Source organism: Lissotriton helveticus, chromosome 9 (assembly GCF_964261635.1).
Source record: "Lissotriton helveticus chromosome 9, aLisHel1.1, whole genome shotgun sequence".
In the NCBI taxonomy this organism is placed as follows: Eukaryota; Metazoa; Chordata; class Amphibia; order Caudata; family Salamandridae; genus Lissotriton; species Lissotriton helveticus.
Window position 1 is genome coordinate 138,534,523 of NC_136070.1, and position 15,836 is coordinate 138,550,358.

The 15,836-nt window shown below is 44.6% G+C and overlaps 1 protein-coding gene across 2 annotated transcripts in view; it reads left to right on the forward strand.

Moving 5' to 3' along the window:
- The window catches only part of SPTBN5 (spectrin beta, non-erythrocytic 5), a 2,054,098-nt gene that overhangs the window by 1,860,736 nt on the left and 177,526 nt on the right, over positions 1–15,836 (forward strand). For both annotated transcript variants that reach the window (XM_078659643.1, XM_078659644.1), the window contains exons 62-63: positions 4,176–4,352; positions 6,985–7,089. In XM_078659643.1, coding sequence (XP_078515769.1) covers positions 4,176–4,352; positions 6,985–7,089 — 282 coding nt within the window. The remainder of the gene's footprint in view (positions 1–4,175; positions 4,353–6,984; positions 7,090–15,836) is intronic.

Below are 15,836 nucleotides of genomic sequence, written 5' to 3' on the forward strand. Positions count from 1 at the left end.
GCCAAAACGATTTAGAAAAGGGGGTGGTGATGGACAGAGCATCTGAGTTAAACAGAACACTCATACCCAGTCAAAAGATCAGGGCTTGACCCATCACCGTTTTTTTAGCTCACTACACCATCCCAGTTCAGAACCTGGCTATATGCAAATTAGTCTGACCCTGGCCCAGTGCATCATGGGAACAGGGCAGACCAAACTACCAAGCCAATTCTTTACTGGAAAGGAAACAAGCTTCCGGGGACCGGTTTCTGGCATTGCAGCCGTCTTCGGCCCGGCTTGCTTGAATCCTGATGGTGCAGTGAGCAAGGGACTCATGTCGGAGCATACCCTGCCACTCCTATAGTGGCCAAAACGATTCAGAAAAGGGGGTGGTGATGGACAGAGCATCTGAGTTAAACACAACACTCATACCCAGTCAAAAGATCAGGGCTTGACCCATCACCGTATTTTTAGCTCACTACACCATCCCAGTTCAGAACCTGGCTATATGCAAATTAGTCTGACCCTGGCCCAGTGCATCATGGGAACAGGGCAGACCAAACTACCAAGCCAATTCTTTACTGGAAAGGAAACAAGCTTCCGGGGACCGGTTTCTGGCATTGCAGCCGTCTTCGGCCCGGCTTGCTTGAATCCTGATGGTGCAGTGAGCAAGGGACTCATGTCTGAGCATACCCTGCCACTCCTATAGTGGCCAAAACGATTCAGAAAAGGGGGTGGTGATGGACAGAGCATCTGAGTTAAACAGAACACTCATACCCAGTCAAAAGAATAGGGCTTGATCCATAACCGTTTTTTTAGCTCACTACACCATCCCAGTTCAGAACCTGGCTATATGCAAATTAATCTGACCCTGGCCCAGTGCATCATGGGAACAGGGCAGACCAAACTACCAAGCCAATTCTTTACTGGAAAGGATACAAGCCCCGGAAGCTTGTTTCCTTTCCAGTAAAGTGCAAAAATGGAAAATAAGCCTCCTGGTGAGATTCCCAATGTGGGGAGGTCAGGTTTCTCATTGCGAGTGGTCGTGTATGCTTGCGACCGCTAGCGATGAGAAACTACCAGTCCACGTTGAGAAAGCTGCTGCTCAAGTAGAAATCTACTCGAGGGGCAGAAAACGACCGCTTGCACTGTGCAAGATGCAGTTTGCACTGATTGCACAGTGCAGACAAGGATCCGGCACTGTGCAATCAGTGCCATCAGCATTTTGCACAGTGCACTACGCAGCTCGCGTAGCTCGCGTAGTGCGAAGTGCACTTCAGGAGCTACGCGTAGCGCTACTACGCAAACTACGCCTGGGGTTAATTTAAAAAACCATGATTGGGTCAGCAGCAGACTCCTCTCTCTTTTCCTACCAGATCTGACAGTAGTGACTGGTGCCTCCCTCCTGGACTGGGGCAGCAATCTGGGGGAGGTGGAGATCAGAGGTCCCTGGTCTCTGGTTGAATCCAGACTCCACATAAACTTGGTGGAGCTCTGGCATTGAAAGCCTATCTACCATTTATCAAGGGAAAGCTAGTGCAGGTGTTGACGGACAACACCACCTCCATGTGGTACTGCAACAAACAGGGCGGAGTGGGGTCATGGACCCTTTGTCAAGAAGCCCTGTGTCTTTGGAATTGACTGGAACTTCAAGGCATTCCCCTGGTGGCTCAACTCCTGGCAGGCTCTCTGAACACCAGGGCGGACAAATACAGCTGAAGATGCTTAGCGGATCACAAATGGGTTCTCCATCTGAAGGTGGCGCAAGGTCTCTTTCAGCCCTGAGGAGAGCCTTGGTTAGATCTGTTCACCACTGCAGAGACCAGGCAATGCCTGCACTTCTGTGAGCTGAAGTTTCCAAGGGGACTCTACCTCAGAGACAATGTTCATCTGGAAGAGAGCTCCAGCCTCCTGTACACCTTCCCACCCATACCACTCCAGGCCAGAGTTTTCAAAAAGATCTTGAACGACCGGGCCCAGACTCCAAGACTGGGCTTGGAGAGTTTGGTATCCTGAGCTGTTGAACATGGCCATCGGTCCTCCAGTCAGGCTGCCCCCTTTGGAGGATCTTCTGTCACAGAAGTTCTCCACCTGAACCTGTCCACACTCCGTCTTCATGCGTAGAGATGGAACAGCAACAGTTGACAGCTTTTGACCTTTTGCCTGAAGTCTGCAATGTTATCTTGGCAGCCTAGTATCCCTCCACCAAGATGGTATACGTCGGCAATTGAACACGTTTGTGGCATGGTGTTCAGCCAAACAGGTTGACCCTTTATCTGCACCCCTTCCCCAAGTTCTTCTGTTATCCTTGCCCTGGCCCAGCAGGGCTCTGCATTGGGCAGATTAAAAGGTTATTTGTCTTCCATTTACACTTTCCTGCTGCTGCTAGATCAGCGTTCCTTCTTCAAGTCCCATATTGTAAATAAGTTCCATAAAGGTTAACAATAATTTCCTCCTGCTCCCTTCATTATGCCTAAATGGGACCTTAACATGGTTCTTTCCTTTCTAGTTGAGCTGCTTCATACATGCCCTCATATGATTCTCCCCAGCAAGATTGCCATTCTTGTGGTATTTACATCTGCCCGGAGGGTCAGTAAACTACAGGTGTTGACATCTCAGCCTCCATACGTCTCCTTCTTCCCAGGCAAACTGGTCATTTGGACCCAAGCAGCTTTCTTGCTGAAGGTGGTAACCCCATTCCATGTAGGCCAATCCATCACCTTGTCTACTTTTTATGCTCTGCCTCATCCCTCTAAGAGAGAGGAGAGACAGCACCGGCTGGACCCTAAAAGAGCATTGTCATTCAACCATGACCACACAAAACCGTTCCAGGAGGAAGATCAACTCTTCACGGAATATGTCAGAGCTAAGAAAGTGAAGGCCATACAGAAGGGAACCATCTCCCAATTGATCGTGCTCCGCATTAAGATCTGCTACACATTGGCCAAAAATAAATCCCTGGAGGGCTTACGTGCTCATTCCACCAGAGCAAAGGCTGCGACTACTGTGTTAGGCCAGGCAGCAATGTGGGAATTGCTGCTTACGTTCACCAAGCGCTGCAGCCTGGACAGTCAGATCCTTCAGGATGGGAATTCTACCATTTAGCCCTGCAGGACTTCCTAGTATGAATCAGGTTTGCAGACCCACTTCCGAGGAGATATTGCTTGGTATCTATTCTATGGTAAGGAATATGTGGGTAGAAGTTATTATCAGATGAACAAGTTGCTTAACCTTCCATAATGCGTTATCTGGTAGAGACTCTATCTAGCCACAGATTCCATACCACTCCCTACCCCCGCTCTGTGGACTGATTTATAGGAGTAGGACTGCTACCTCTTCAGGGTCCAAGTTTGACACACCAGTGGTCAGTGTTCCTCGTGTCTCCGTGCTTCTGGTGTGGAAATTTGCAAAAGGAAATTGATGTTAGCAGATAGACACCACACATGTCACTTCCAACTTAGAGGATGCTGATGATGTCACATGGAGTCGAAGAGCGCCACCTAGCAGCGCACAGGTGTCCAGCTCAAAAAAAGGTTTTTGGATCCAGTCTGTTGCCTGGGGATAATTCTAAGGTAAGGAATCTGCGGCTTAATACAGTTCCAGATAAGCTGTTGCCAAAGGTAAGTAGCTTGTTCTTTTGGGAAGGAAAGGGAAGGCAAGGCGTACTTCACCCCAAGTTCCTAATTCGGCAGAGTTGCAAAGAGAATTGGGTTCTCAATTTGGGTGCTGCACTTCCATTCATCATGATGGGCTACTTTAAACTGAAGCACATAGAGTAAAATAACATGCGCTAGCAAAGCCTGTAGGTCTGGCTAATAACCAAAAATGTTAGTCAGACCAATTGGTTTTGTAAGTGTTTATTACTACTGGTAAGAGAGATGTTTGGTCAGCACAGTCAGAAATTCCGCTGTACATTCTAAAATGTATAATGGACAATCATATTTAAAAAATGACATGCAGTCCTCTTCGAAGTTTTCACTGATGCAGGATTGCACCAACTCTAAAGGCTAACCGAATAATAACTATGTCGATATTTAAAGTTGGTATCACCCAGCTTCCCTTTAATTTTGAGGCCGCTTTGGCCTTGCTTAGCCCCTGAAAGCAAGGCCTTTCTAAAAAGGCAAGTTATGCTAGTGAGATGTGAAGAGGCCTATTCTTAGCATTAATTGGCTTTATATGAATGTTTGCGTTCACAGATCAAGGAGAAACTTTTGGAACAATCAGAATTTATGAGAAAAGTTGCAGATTGCTGGGAAGTAAGGAAAGAACTGTATGAAGAGAATTTGGAAATCCAGTTGCTTCGGCGTGAACTGGAGCAGGCGGAGAGCTGGCTGAACGCTAAGGAGGGATTTCTCCTGGATCCAAACTATGGGGTAAGAGTTCAGTGGCAACTGTCAAAAGACATGGCCCTTAAGAAGTACAACACGCAGCTGCAAATATTAATGAGAAACCAGGCCTGCTCATTGGAACAGGCAGAATGTGTAGCAGCTTGGGGTGGATGAATGAGAATGGCAGTTTGGCATTATGAACCAGGTAGCAGTGAGCGTCCCTCCAGAGACGGCAGACAAATATTTTCTTAGGATCCTCCCACTGATGTTGCTGAAGCCCTCCTCTAGCCAATTGTTTACACCACCCTACTTTTCCTGTCCCTTTATCTCACTTCTCCTTCCTTTTGCCCTTTAGGTATGTTTTCCTATGTTTCTGTCCCTCCTTCTTTCTCCCTTTCTCGCTCTTGCTCTGAATCTGAGAATAAAATGTGAGTCCCAGTCATCAAAAGGAGTGCTGGTGCCGACCTTGGGCAACCACTTGCAAACATCACACCCTACGACCTTTACAAAAACATCACGTGTGTCAAGGTGATAAACATTATTGATTCAGCCCTCTTTGATACCAGAGATTGCTAACTAACCACTCAGTTTCGATCGATAACTGGGGTTTTTGCTTAGGCAAAAACAAATCAATTATTTTGCAAATTTAAATTTACATTGAAAATATTGAATATAACCCCAATTTTACCATCCAAATATGATTAGTATGGATACTTATGCATTGGATGATCATCACAAATCTTGATACAAATCAACCCTATAGGATAGGTGAGGGTGTGAATTCATGTGGTGGTAGCTTCGGTAGGATGTAGGGTCAGTCCTCTGCTTGGTGCACATTTGTGGCTGACTACAGAAGGGGTGCTTGTGCTCAATAAGGACTCTCATCTTTGGGATATGTTTGTCAGTGGTAGGCCCTGCCAAGCCCCCCTTGGTGATGGGCTGCAGTAGCGTTCTGTACCTCCTGTATGGCCACCATTTTATAATTCCATGTCATCATTACAGGTCAGTTGCTGATGGAAACACTAAGCAGAAGGCTAGATCAGCATTTTTCTAGTCTACTTATAACCGTTGTGTTCATTCTCCAAAAGCTGCTATCCGAGCGACGCAGTGTCAGAGTCACCGTCCTCTGACTGGGAGTGGGCCTCAAATGACGGGCACTGAGGACCCCTTCTGCTGAATGGCATTATTTTCATTCATTGCTCTTCGTTCGACTTCGGATTCGTATTAAGGCCCCTGTTTAGGTTTCCGGGACTCCAGTGCTTATAATAAGGGGGTTCCAGATTGCCTATCAGTAGTCCCTTAAAAATGACTTTCTGTCTTTTACATGGGTCGTCTGAAAGGGGAGATCCTTGTACAGACAACTTTAGTATCCTAGTATAGGTTTTTAGTTTTCAACTTATAGTTTCACAGTTTTGCATACTGTTGGCTCTTCCAATCCGCACATAGCTCAGCTTCATTGTGGTAATGCATTTTGATAATTCGGGGACATGGTTGCTTTCAAGGCTCATCATCTGGGGGTTAGCGGCGAGGTGGCAGAGGCCAGTCATGGCCAAGTTGTTATTCCCTGAACAATTTTATTTCTGTTGGTGAGTTTTTCACACCTGCATCATATCCTGACTTCTTCCCCTCATCTACTCTTTTTGAAGGGGTTGTTGGCATGTGTATGTGTGCAATTTCTTTCTTTTCCCATTAGGGCTGACATTTTTAAACATACTTACACCCTTTAGTTAGAAGGCATTTTCAAGGGGACGTAATCACTAGTTCTAATGTCTGGACACTTCAGACTATGGTGTCTGGCCTGTGTTTGAAAGGCCGTGTTGACCGCCATTCATCCAACCAGTGCACTGGCGTTGTCACCTACTTATCCAACATGATGTATGATGCATACGTTAATTCTCTCCCAGAGGAGAAAGCAAATGTTCTAGGGCTGGAATGCCCTGAAAATTTTGGGGGCACATTCATACTCACGAGTTTGTAGATATTTACAGTCTTCTCAAGAACTCTTTTGTGGAGGTTTACTTCTTTAAGGCAGGTGTAAATTGGTTTCTAGGGTAGGAATGGGAAAGGAACAACTACAGAATTATAGGGTAAGGATAAAAACGAACCCTCTGGAGGAAAATAAAATAAATTTCTCTCAAACAAAGGCATTTTCGCATGAACAGTGTATGTTTTTATGAATGTGGTATTTCTATAGCGCAAACCTAGCTAAAAGGCAGTGGAACACATCTGTAAACTTTGTACCATTACACATGTGAAATTGCCTATTTGTGTGTTTAATTGTGTGGGTGCGTATGGGTGTGTATATATATTTATAGAAAGATAGATAGATAGATAGATAGATAGATAGATGGATAGATACATACATACATACATACATACATACATACATACATACATACAAGGGAATTGATAATGCTAGGGAATTGATAATGCTCTTCTCTGAGTACTGTTGGAAACCTACGACTGCCACAACTGTCTATGAGTATACTTTGCAAATTCCCTTTCACATACATCTGAACCTTTCAGCAGAAGTTAACCTACTGTTGTAGAGTTACAAATCTGTTTTTTTTTTTTTACAAAAGGGCCAATTACGGGGTGGGGGGAGAAGGAATATCGGACTGTGTACAAATTTCAGACTACTTTCTTTTTGCAGACTCTCTTTTTTGGTTTTGTTTAGGACTCTGTGTCAAATGTAGAGAATCTTCTAAAGAAACAAGAAGACTTTGAGAAGATGCTCTTAGCCCAGGAGGACAAGTTTGCCCAGTTAGACAGGAAAACAAAGGTAGGTGTTGGAAAAACAATATAACTGGGTGTAAATTGTGTACAAATTCTCACAGCCATAAATTAAACTACCTTTGTCTTAGAGCACAGAGGTAGAAATCACTGCTACCCTGTCGGGTCAATAGTGAAACTGAACGTGTTGTGATGATTGCGTTACCACCTCATCTAAATGTATTAACTAAAGCTATCAAAGCTGCCTCAGCTGCATAGATTTCTTCAGTGTAGGCTTACTAGTGGGTCCTTACTCTGAATGAGTAAAACACAATCACGCTCTGCTTACTCTAGACCCCTCACTATGTTCTGCATTTGACTGGCAATGCTGGAAGTAAAATATTCAAATAGGGCTCACAAGGATATGTGGTTTGAGATACATGCTGCATCCTGTGGGTATCCCTTTTTTTTTTAAACATATTTTATTAAGTTTTTTTGATTTATGCCATACATCATTGCAAAGTGTAATCTACATATCTCTTCTGTCTCCTACAACATTAGTACATCAAAATAGCTTTATGCATCCATTACGGTAATGTTAATTCTAACGATCTCCGTTCGCGGCAACATTATTTATCAACGTATATTTTGCCTGCGTTTGGACAGTACATGGAATATTAATACTTATTGATTTCTAACTATCCCCAGAACTCCCCCCACCCGATCAACCCCGGTCGCAGTACCTTAGTAACAGTGTTTTGTGAACCATTGTTGTTATAACATGTTCTTGAATTATGTATGCTTAGGCGTACAGCTTCTCTTTAGTACACAGTTGGTCGAGGCATGGGCACCACATATTACCATTTTACATAAAACATTTAACCATCGTGGTCTATAACAGTTAATTTCAACTCTTTCAACATAGTCTCCCATTCTAGAGCTATTGGTGTCTTCCGTAGTCCTGGTATTTCTTCCCTGCGCAATGCTGCACCCACCGCACAACTCCAATGTATTATTTCCGTGCGCCAGCTGGGGGTTTACTCGATTTCCAGCGTATAGTAAGGGTTCTAATAGCCAGTATTAATGCAAGGTCTATGAATCGGTATTGTACCTTGTGTTTGGACAAATATTTGTGCAGACCAAAAATGCATTTTTATCCAGTATTATGGGTATATTTCATAGATTCACATGCCTGAATCATTCCCCATCGTCGGGGTGGGAGTCCCCGGTACATAAATAAAGTAATGTCATATAGACATATATACTTAGTAATGGGCCAGAGGCCTCTCATTAGTAACATATCCATGACTTTGGCCAAGAGCCAATCAGCTATCACCACCCTCTAGAACCTTCCTGGAAGGAGCTCTGGTCCCTCAGATTTTCTACTGCACGTCGTGCTAAGGGAGTCTCCACTGAGCTCTGCTCAGTTTTCCTTACTTCTCTGGAAAGGTCTTCCTTTCGTGGCAAAGGAGGAAAAACGTACACAGCCAGAAGACAATGACTTCTCCCTGTCACAGGTCTCCACTTCTTCTCTACCTTACAAGATTGGAGGAAGAATCTCATCTTTCCTAAAAAATTGGAAACAGATTATTACGGATCGATGGGTCCTTCAACTAGTTCAATTCGGACACTCTCTGGAGTTCATAGAAACCCCGCCTCAAACTCCTCCTCGGCAAATGCTCCACAAGAATTTACATCGGCTGCAATTGGAGCTATCACTTATGCTCCAAAAAGGTGCTATAGAAAGAGTCCCTCGCGATCAGAGAGGCAAGGGATTCTACTTCCGATTCTTCTTAATTCGGAAAAAAGAGAAAAAATGGAGACCTATATTGGACTTAAGAAACCTAAACAAGTATCTCAAGAAACAGTAATTCCGTATGGTGTCCATTCAGGAGGTGCTTCAACTCCTCAATGCGAATGACTTCATGGTGTCTCTAGACCTTCAAGACGCTTATTTTCACGTGCCTATCCATAGAAATCACAAGCAATACCTCAGGTTCGCTATGGCAGGCAAGCACTACCAGTTTCGGGTGTTGCACTTCGGCCTGAAGTCGGCACCACGCATTTTTACAAAATGCCTGTCTCCAGTAGCAGCGTACCTCTGGCAACAACATCACCAAGTCTTCCCATACTTGGACGACTGGCTAGTCAAGGCTCCTTCTTTTGCAGGCGTGACCAAGTCCTCCAACGCCTGTCTTCAACTTTTCAACGACTTGGGCCTTACTCTCAATCGAGACAAATCCGTCCTTCAGCCTTCCCAGTGTCTCACTTTCCTAGGCACTGTCCTAGATACGGCTCAGAAGAAAGCATTCACTTCACAGGAGCGTCTATCCAAGCTGGCATCCTTGGCGGCCCGTGTACAAACCAGAAGAGCACTCACATTTACAAGTCCCTGCTAGGGATGATGTCTTCTTGCATCCTGTTAGTTCCCACTGCCGTCTTAATATGCATCCTCTTCAGGAAGCGCTATCCAGTCAATGGATCCAGTGTACAGGATCATTCGAAGATGTCATCCGAGTGACGCCTCCCATGGTAAAAGCTCTACAGTGGTGCATTCATCCACAGAACCTTACACGAGATATGCCGTTCCTGCTTCCAGTCTCGCCGCATATTATAACAACAGATGTGTCCCTGGAAGGTTGGGGGCGTTCCTCCAAGAACTCAGAATCAACGGACAGTGGTCCCCTGCCGACAACCAACTGCACATAAACCTTCTCGAGTTAAGAGCGGTTTACCTGGCGCTTCGAGCGTTCCTGCCTCGGATCAAAAACTCCCCAGTGCTTTTGAGGACAGACACCACCACAATGCACTATATCCAAAAACAAGGGGGGACTCGGTCTCTGACGTTGTCTCGCGAATCTCAAAAGATCTGGAACTGGCTACAACTTCACAACATTTCCCTTCGGGCAGAATACGTCCCTGGAACGGACAATGTCCTTGCAGACTCACTGAGCAGACAGCGCTCGGTGTGCCACGAATGGGAGCTGGACCACCAAATTCTCAGTCACATCTTCTCTCGATGGGGCAAGCCTCACCTGGATCTGTTCGCAACCAGACACAACGCCAAATGCCAACATTACGCAAGCTGGCGTCCCCAGAAGGGGTCTCTAGGGAATGCATTTTCGATCGCATGGTTCAACGTCTTTGCGTGCGCATTTCCTCCATTCCCTCCTGATTCCCAGGGTCCTCAGGAAGCTGAAGGCGAAACATTGTACCCTGATCTTGATAGCTCCAGCGTGGACGTGCCAACACTGGTTCACGGAGCTTCATCTCCTATCGCTGGAACCGCCAATCCCATTGAAGCCGTGCCCCAATCTCCTCACAATGAACCACGGACAAGTCCAATATCCGGATCCAGCATCTCTCAGATTATCGGCATGGCTCCTGAGTTCAGAGAATTCCAGAACTTAAACATCCCGCCAGACTGCAGAGCTGTTCTAGCCCGGGCTCGGGCCGACAGTACCAACAAGACGTATTGCCTAAAATGGAAAAGGTTCTGCATGTGGTGTAAATCGGTGAAAATACATCCCTTTTCTTCATCACCGGCAGAGATCTTACCCTACCTTCTTCATTTGGCAAACTCAGGTCTGGCTCATGCTTCAATAAAAGTTCACCTGGCTGCCATATCTTGTTTCAGACGTTCCACAGCTGGTACTTACCTCTGGTCCAGCAGACTCATAAAACAATTCCTTAAAGGTTTGTTCAGGACATTTCCTCCGGTGAAGTCTTTACTGCCTGCCTGGCAGCTGAACGTTGTGCTTGCTCAATTAATGATTCAAAAAGGGAGAGTATGGCCCATACGAACAGAAGTGGGGTAAGGGCCCAATAACTTTACACGAAAGACAAGAACCCACACTTCCATGAATTTCACACCATATAGTTTAGGGATGAAAAAAGATAAACACTATTTAATGCGTTTACCTTGGCGATTAGTTGCGCCAGTTTTATTCATCAATTTTCACGAAAAGAGAAAATGTCACTATAGCCAAGAGAAATATCAAAGCCTTAAACGTAATGACCACGACAGTTTTAGTGTCCAATATTTACAATGAAAAATTCAATATTTACAATGCAGAAATGTGATTTAAACAACGAATTGACAAAACATACATAAATTGTGAAACTGTGCAAAAATAGTACACAAACGTCATTATGTGATATCATTTCACAAGTAAAATGAGGGGAAGAATTATCCACATGTTTTTTTTCCTAACATTTTTTGTGAACCAACAGTTTTTTAAAGACTGAAATATAGTATTTGGCAAAAATGGAGATTTTTAGTAGGTCTCCAAAAACAACACGATAACCTCTCGGTAGAAATGTTGATAGGCTTTTAAATCATTACGCGTTTCGAGTTTGTGAGGGTTCTTCTCAAACTCTCTTCAGGGCCAAATGAATTCCATTCCCCATTTGTTAAACCTCTAGGGACTCGAGGTAGGTTAGTTCATCCAAATAACTTGTGGAATTTTGAAGGATTTTGAAGGATTTGTGCGTGTTTCTGGCTGTAGTTGAGAAGGCCAATTGGTCGTACTGCTATTTTTCAGTTTCCTTCAACGGTATCTCAATGAGCTTGACACTCACGGTCTATGTGAAGGAATGAGGAAGTGATGCACGCTCCTGAACTGAAAGAGCCGAGGTGCCAGAGGAAGATTCCGGCGGTGACACCGTGAGTGTCAAGCTCATTGAGATACCGTTGGTAATTAATACACCAGACGGTTCAACATAATCAAACGCTTTGTTTTCCAAATGAAGGAAACTGAAAAATAGCAGTACGACCAATTGGCCTTCTCAACTACAGCCAGAAACACGCACAAATCCTTCAAAATCCTTCAAAATTCCACAAGTTATTTGGATGAACTAACCTACCTCGAGTCCCTAGAGGTTTAACAAATGGGGAATGGAATTCATTTGGCCCTGAAGAGAGTTTGAGAAGAACCCTCACAAACTCGAAACGCGTAATGATTTAAAAGCCTATCAACATTTCTACCGAGAGGTTATCGTGTTGTTTTTGGAGACCTACTAAAAATCTCCATTTTTGCCAAATACTATATTTCAGTCTTTAAAAAACTGTTGGTTCACAAAAAATGTTAGGAAAAAAACATGTGGATAATTCTTCCCCTCATTTTACTTGTGAAATGATATCACATAATGACGTTTGTGTACTATTTTTGCACAGTTTCACAATTTATGTATGTTTTGTCAATTCGTTGTTTAAATCACATTTCTGCATTGTAAATATTGAATTTTTCATTGTAAATATTGGACACTAAAACTGTCGTGGTCATTACGTTTAAGGCTTTGATATTTCTCTTGGCTATAGTGACATGTTCTCTTTTCGTGAAAATTGATGAATAAAACTGGCGCAACTAATCGCCAAGGTAAACGCATTAAATAGTGTTTATCTTTTTTCATCCCTAAACTATATGGTGTGAAATTCATGGAAGTGTGGGTTCTTGTCTTTCGTGTAATGCTCAATTAATGAAGCATCCCTTTGAGCCAATACACAAAGCTGATATCAAATATCTTTCCTGGAAAACGGCTCTTCTATTGGCGCTTACCTCAGCGAGAAGAGTAAGCGAACTCCAAGCCTTTTCAATTCAAGACCCTTTCCTCCAATTCAGGCAGGACAGCGTGATTCTGAGGACTAATCCTAAATTCATTACAAAAGTCCCATCTGACTTTCACCTTAATGAGCCTATTGTACTACGGTCTTTCTTCCCGAATCCACATTCCGCAGCAGAGAGGTCTCTCCACTCTCTGTATCTCAAACGCTGCCTGAAGTTCTACATACACAGAACAGAGACATTTGAAAAATCTAACCAACTTTTCGTGGCCTTTAGCAGAACTAGGAAAGGTCTTCCATTTACTAAGCAGAGCATTTCACGTTGGATCTCTGCAGCTATTGCTTTCTGTCATCAGCAAGCAGGACATCCTCTGCATTCCAAGGTTCGTGCTCATTCCACTAGAGCAGTCTCAACCTCCATGGCGCTCTTTGCGGGAGTGCCCATCATTGACATCTGCAGAGCGGTGACATGGAAGATGCCTCATACGTTCACCAGGCACTACTGTTTGGATACTGAACTTATGAAAGATGCAGCAGTGGGACAAGCTGTGCTCTGTCATCTATTTCACTAGAGATGAGCCTTCTCTTTCATCCCACCTTCCTACTGTCTACTTGCACATTTCTCTCTACTATTGCATGTTGGTACCTTTTGCATTTCACAATTGATATGTTATTATCTAGTGAGATTTACTGTTGTACCATTCAAAATGTGCTTGTTATTGCTCGCTACTCTGATTCAGGCATGTGAATCTATGAAAGATATCCATAATACTGGATAAGGAATGCGTTACTTACCTGTAACTGCAGTTATCCAGTATTGGTATCTTTCATAGATTCACATGCAACCCACCCACCTCCCCTGGTAGGGCTCACTTTGGTTCTCTCAGTAATATGCTACTTAGCACTGTGCGTACGAAAATCTGAGGGACCGGAGCTCCTTCCAGGAAGGTTCTAGAGGGTGGTGATAGCTGATTGGCTCTTGGCCAAAGTTTAGTCCTTTTTACAAAAGGACATGGATATGTTACTAATGAGAGGCCTCTGGCCCATTACTAGGTATATATGTCTATATGACATTACTTTATTTATGTACCGGGGACTCCCACCCCGACGACGGGGAATGGTTCAGGCATGTGAAAGTTGAAAGATACCAATACTGGATAACTGCAGTTACAGGTAAGTAACGCATTCCTTCCACTGTGTCATGAATCCTGTGATGCGCTGCTGTCCCGGTTATTCGTCTAGTCGTGTACCAGTGTCCCCTGATTGTTGGGCACGCCCACAGCATGTGCGTGTGTAGCAGGTCCGCCCCTTCTGCCCTGCACCTCGGGCATGAGTGTTGTGTTTGTGGGAACATTCTATCCAACCTCCACGGGGTCAAATAAGCATGATGCAATACCATAGTTTAGATACATTTGAATTTTGAATTTCTCGTTGCTTTTCTGGGATGCTCAATTACTGCTGTCCATTCCTTATATGTCAGGTCTCTACCTATATCCCCCGTCCACACAATCTACAGTGCATCTAGAGAGACCCGTGTATGGGCGCTGATACCAGTGTATAGCCAGCGAATCAAGTGTCTACCTCTGCCCATATAGTGTACCATCTTGACCAGCTCGTTGCTGGGGGGTTCCCTCCTCTGCGATGCCCAATGGTTTTTTATGTATTGAAGCAGTGCACCGTGCATTAAGTACAGGTGCACTGGGGCTCCCGTCTCATTAACGAAGGTGTTGCCAAATAGGTCTGCTACTGTGTTAATACCTGCTTTGGACCAGGGTGCTAATTTGCGATTGGTGAGTTTGCCACTTGCTAATGGGATACCTAACAGCGGAATGTTGCCTGCGTATGCAGGGGGTGCATTCGTATACCGCAGTGCTGCTTTCAAGCACTTAAGCGCAGTGTCCAACAAGGGGGTTAGGTCTCTCGGAGGTCTATGTTCAGGCAACAACAAGACGTGTAGTGCTCCATTATCAGTGTCCGTGTACCCTATTTCCTGCAAGTTACGTCCCGCCGTCCAGTATGATAACCATTGTAATTGGCAGGCATAATAATAGGCGCGGAAGTCTGGAACTCCCAGCCCCCCATACGAGTTCCCACTTGCAGTTTCTTCAAGCTTATACGTCTTCTACCCTTTCCCCATATAAGATCTATTATCAGAGTATTCAGTATTTTGAAGGTAGATTGCGGCACTATTAATGGTAAATTTGTAAAATAATACAATAATCGCGGCAGAACAACCATTTTCACAATTTCTGCTCTCCCCATAACGGACAGTAGCAGCTCAGTCCAAAAGGTGACGCTGGGCCGTAAGGCTCTGATTGCTCTGTTAAGGTTGCCATCTAACATATCTGCATGTGTCCTGTATATCTGCATGCCCAGATACTTAAACGTGGTCGGTGCTATCTGGAGTTTGGTATCTCCGAAGTCTATGCCCATGTCATTTGCATGTTCCGTGAAGAAAAATGCATGTGATTTTGTAGCGTTTGAGGCCAGACCCAACAAACATTCGAATTGTCTTTACATCTCAAACCTTGGGGCTAGGGGCAAACGGAGATCTCTTATGTACATAATAATATCGTCGGCATAGGCCGAAAAGAGATGTATTGTGTTCCCTATCGGTATTCCCCAGCCCAGGAAGTTCTGTCTCAGTTTTATTGCTAAGGGTTCCAGTGCCAAAATAAAGATGAGATGTGACAACGGACAACCCTGTCTGGTCCCTTTATGTATCCTATATTCATCTGATATGTGTCCACCCGTTCTGGTGCATGCTGTCGGGGCCTTGTAGAGTAGGCGCAGCCATGCTATGTACCCCTCCGGTGTCCCAAATTTCAGTAGTGTCTGAAACATGTATTCCCAATTTATTGAGTCAAACGCTTGTCTGAGATCCAACGTGATACAGCCCGCATGGGGGAACCGTTTCGGCGCTTCTGTCATCAAATAATGTAATTTCCTAATATGCAGTGATGTGCTCCACGCTGGCAAGAACCCGGATTGGTCTATGTGGACCAATTTTGACAGATATGGCAATAACCTGTTGGCCAGCACTTTACTCAGTATTTTGTATTCGGTGGGCAATAACGATAGCGGGCGATAGTTAGCCATGTCCGTGTGGTCTCTCCCGGGCTTTGGTAGTGATATTACAAGTGCCTGCGCTGTGGTGAGAGGTAAGGAACCTTCTTCCCAAACTGCTTTAAGCAGTTCCATTAGTTGGGGTACTAGGGTCTCTGCATATGTGGTGTAGAATTCAATGGGGAGCC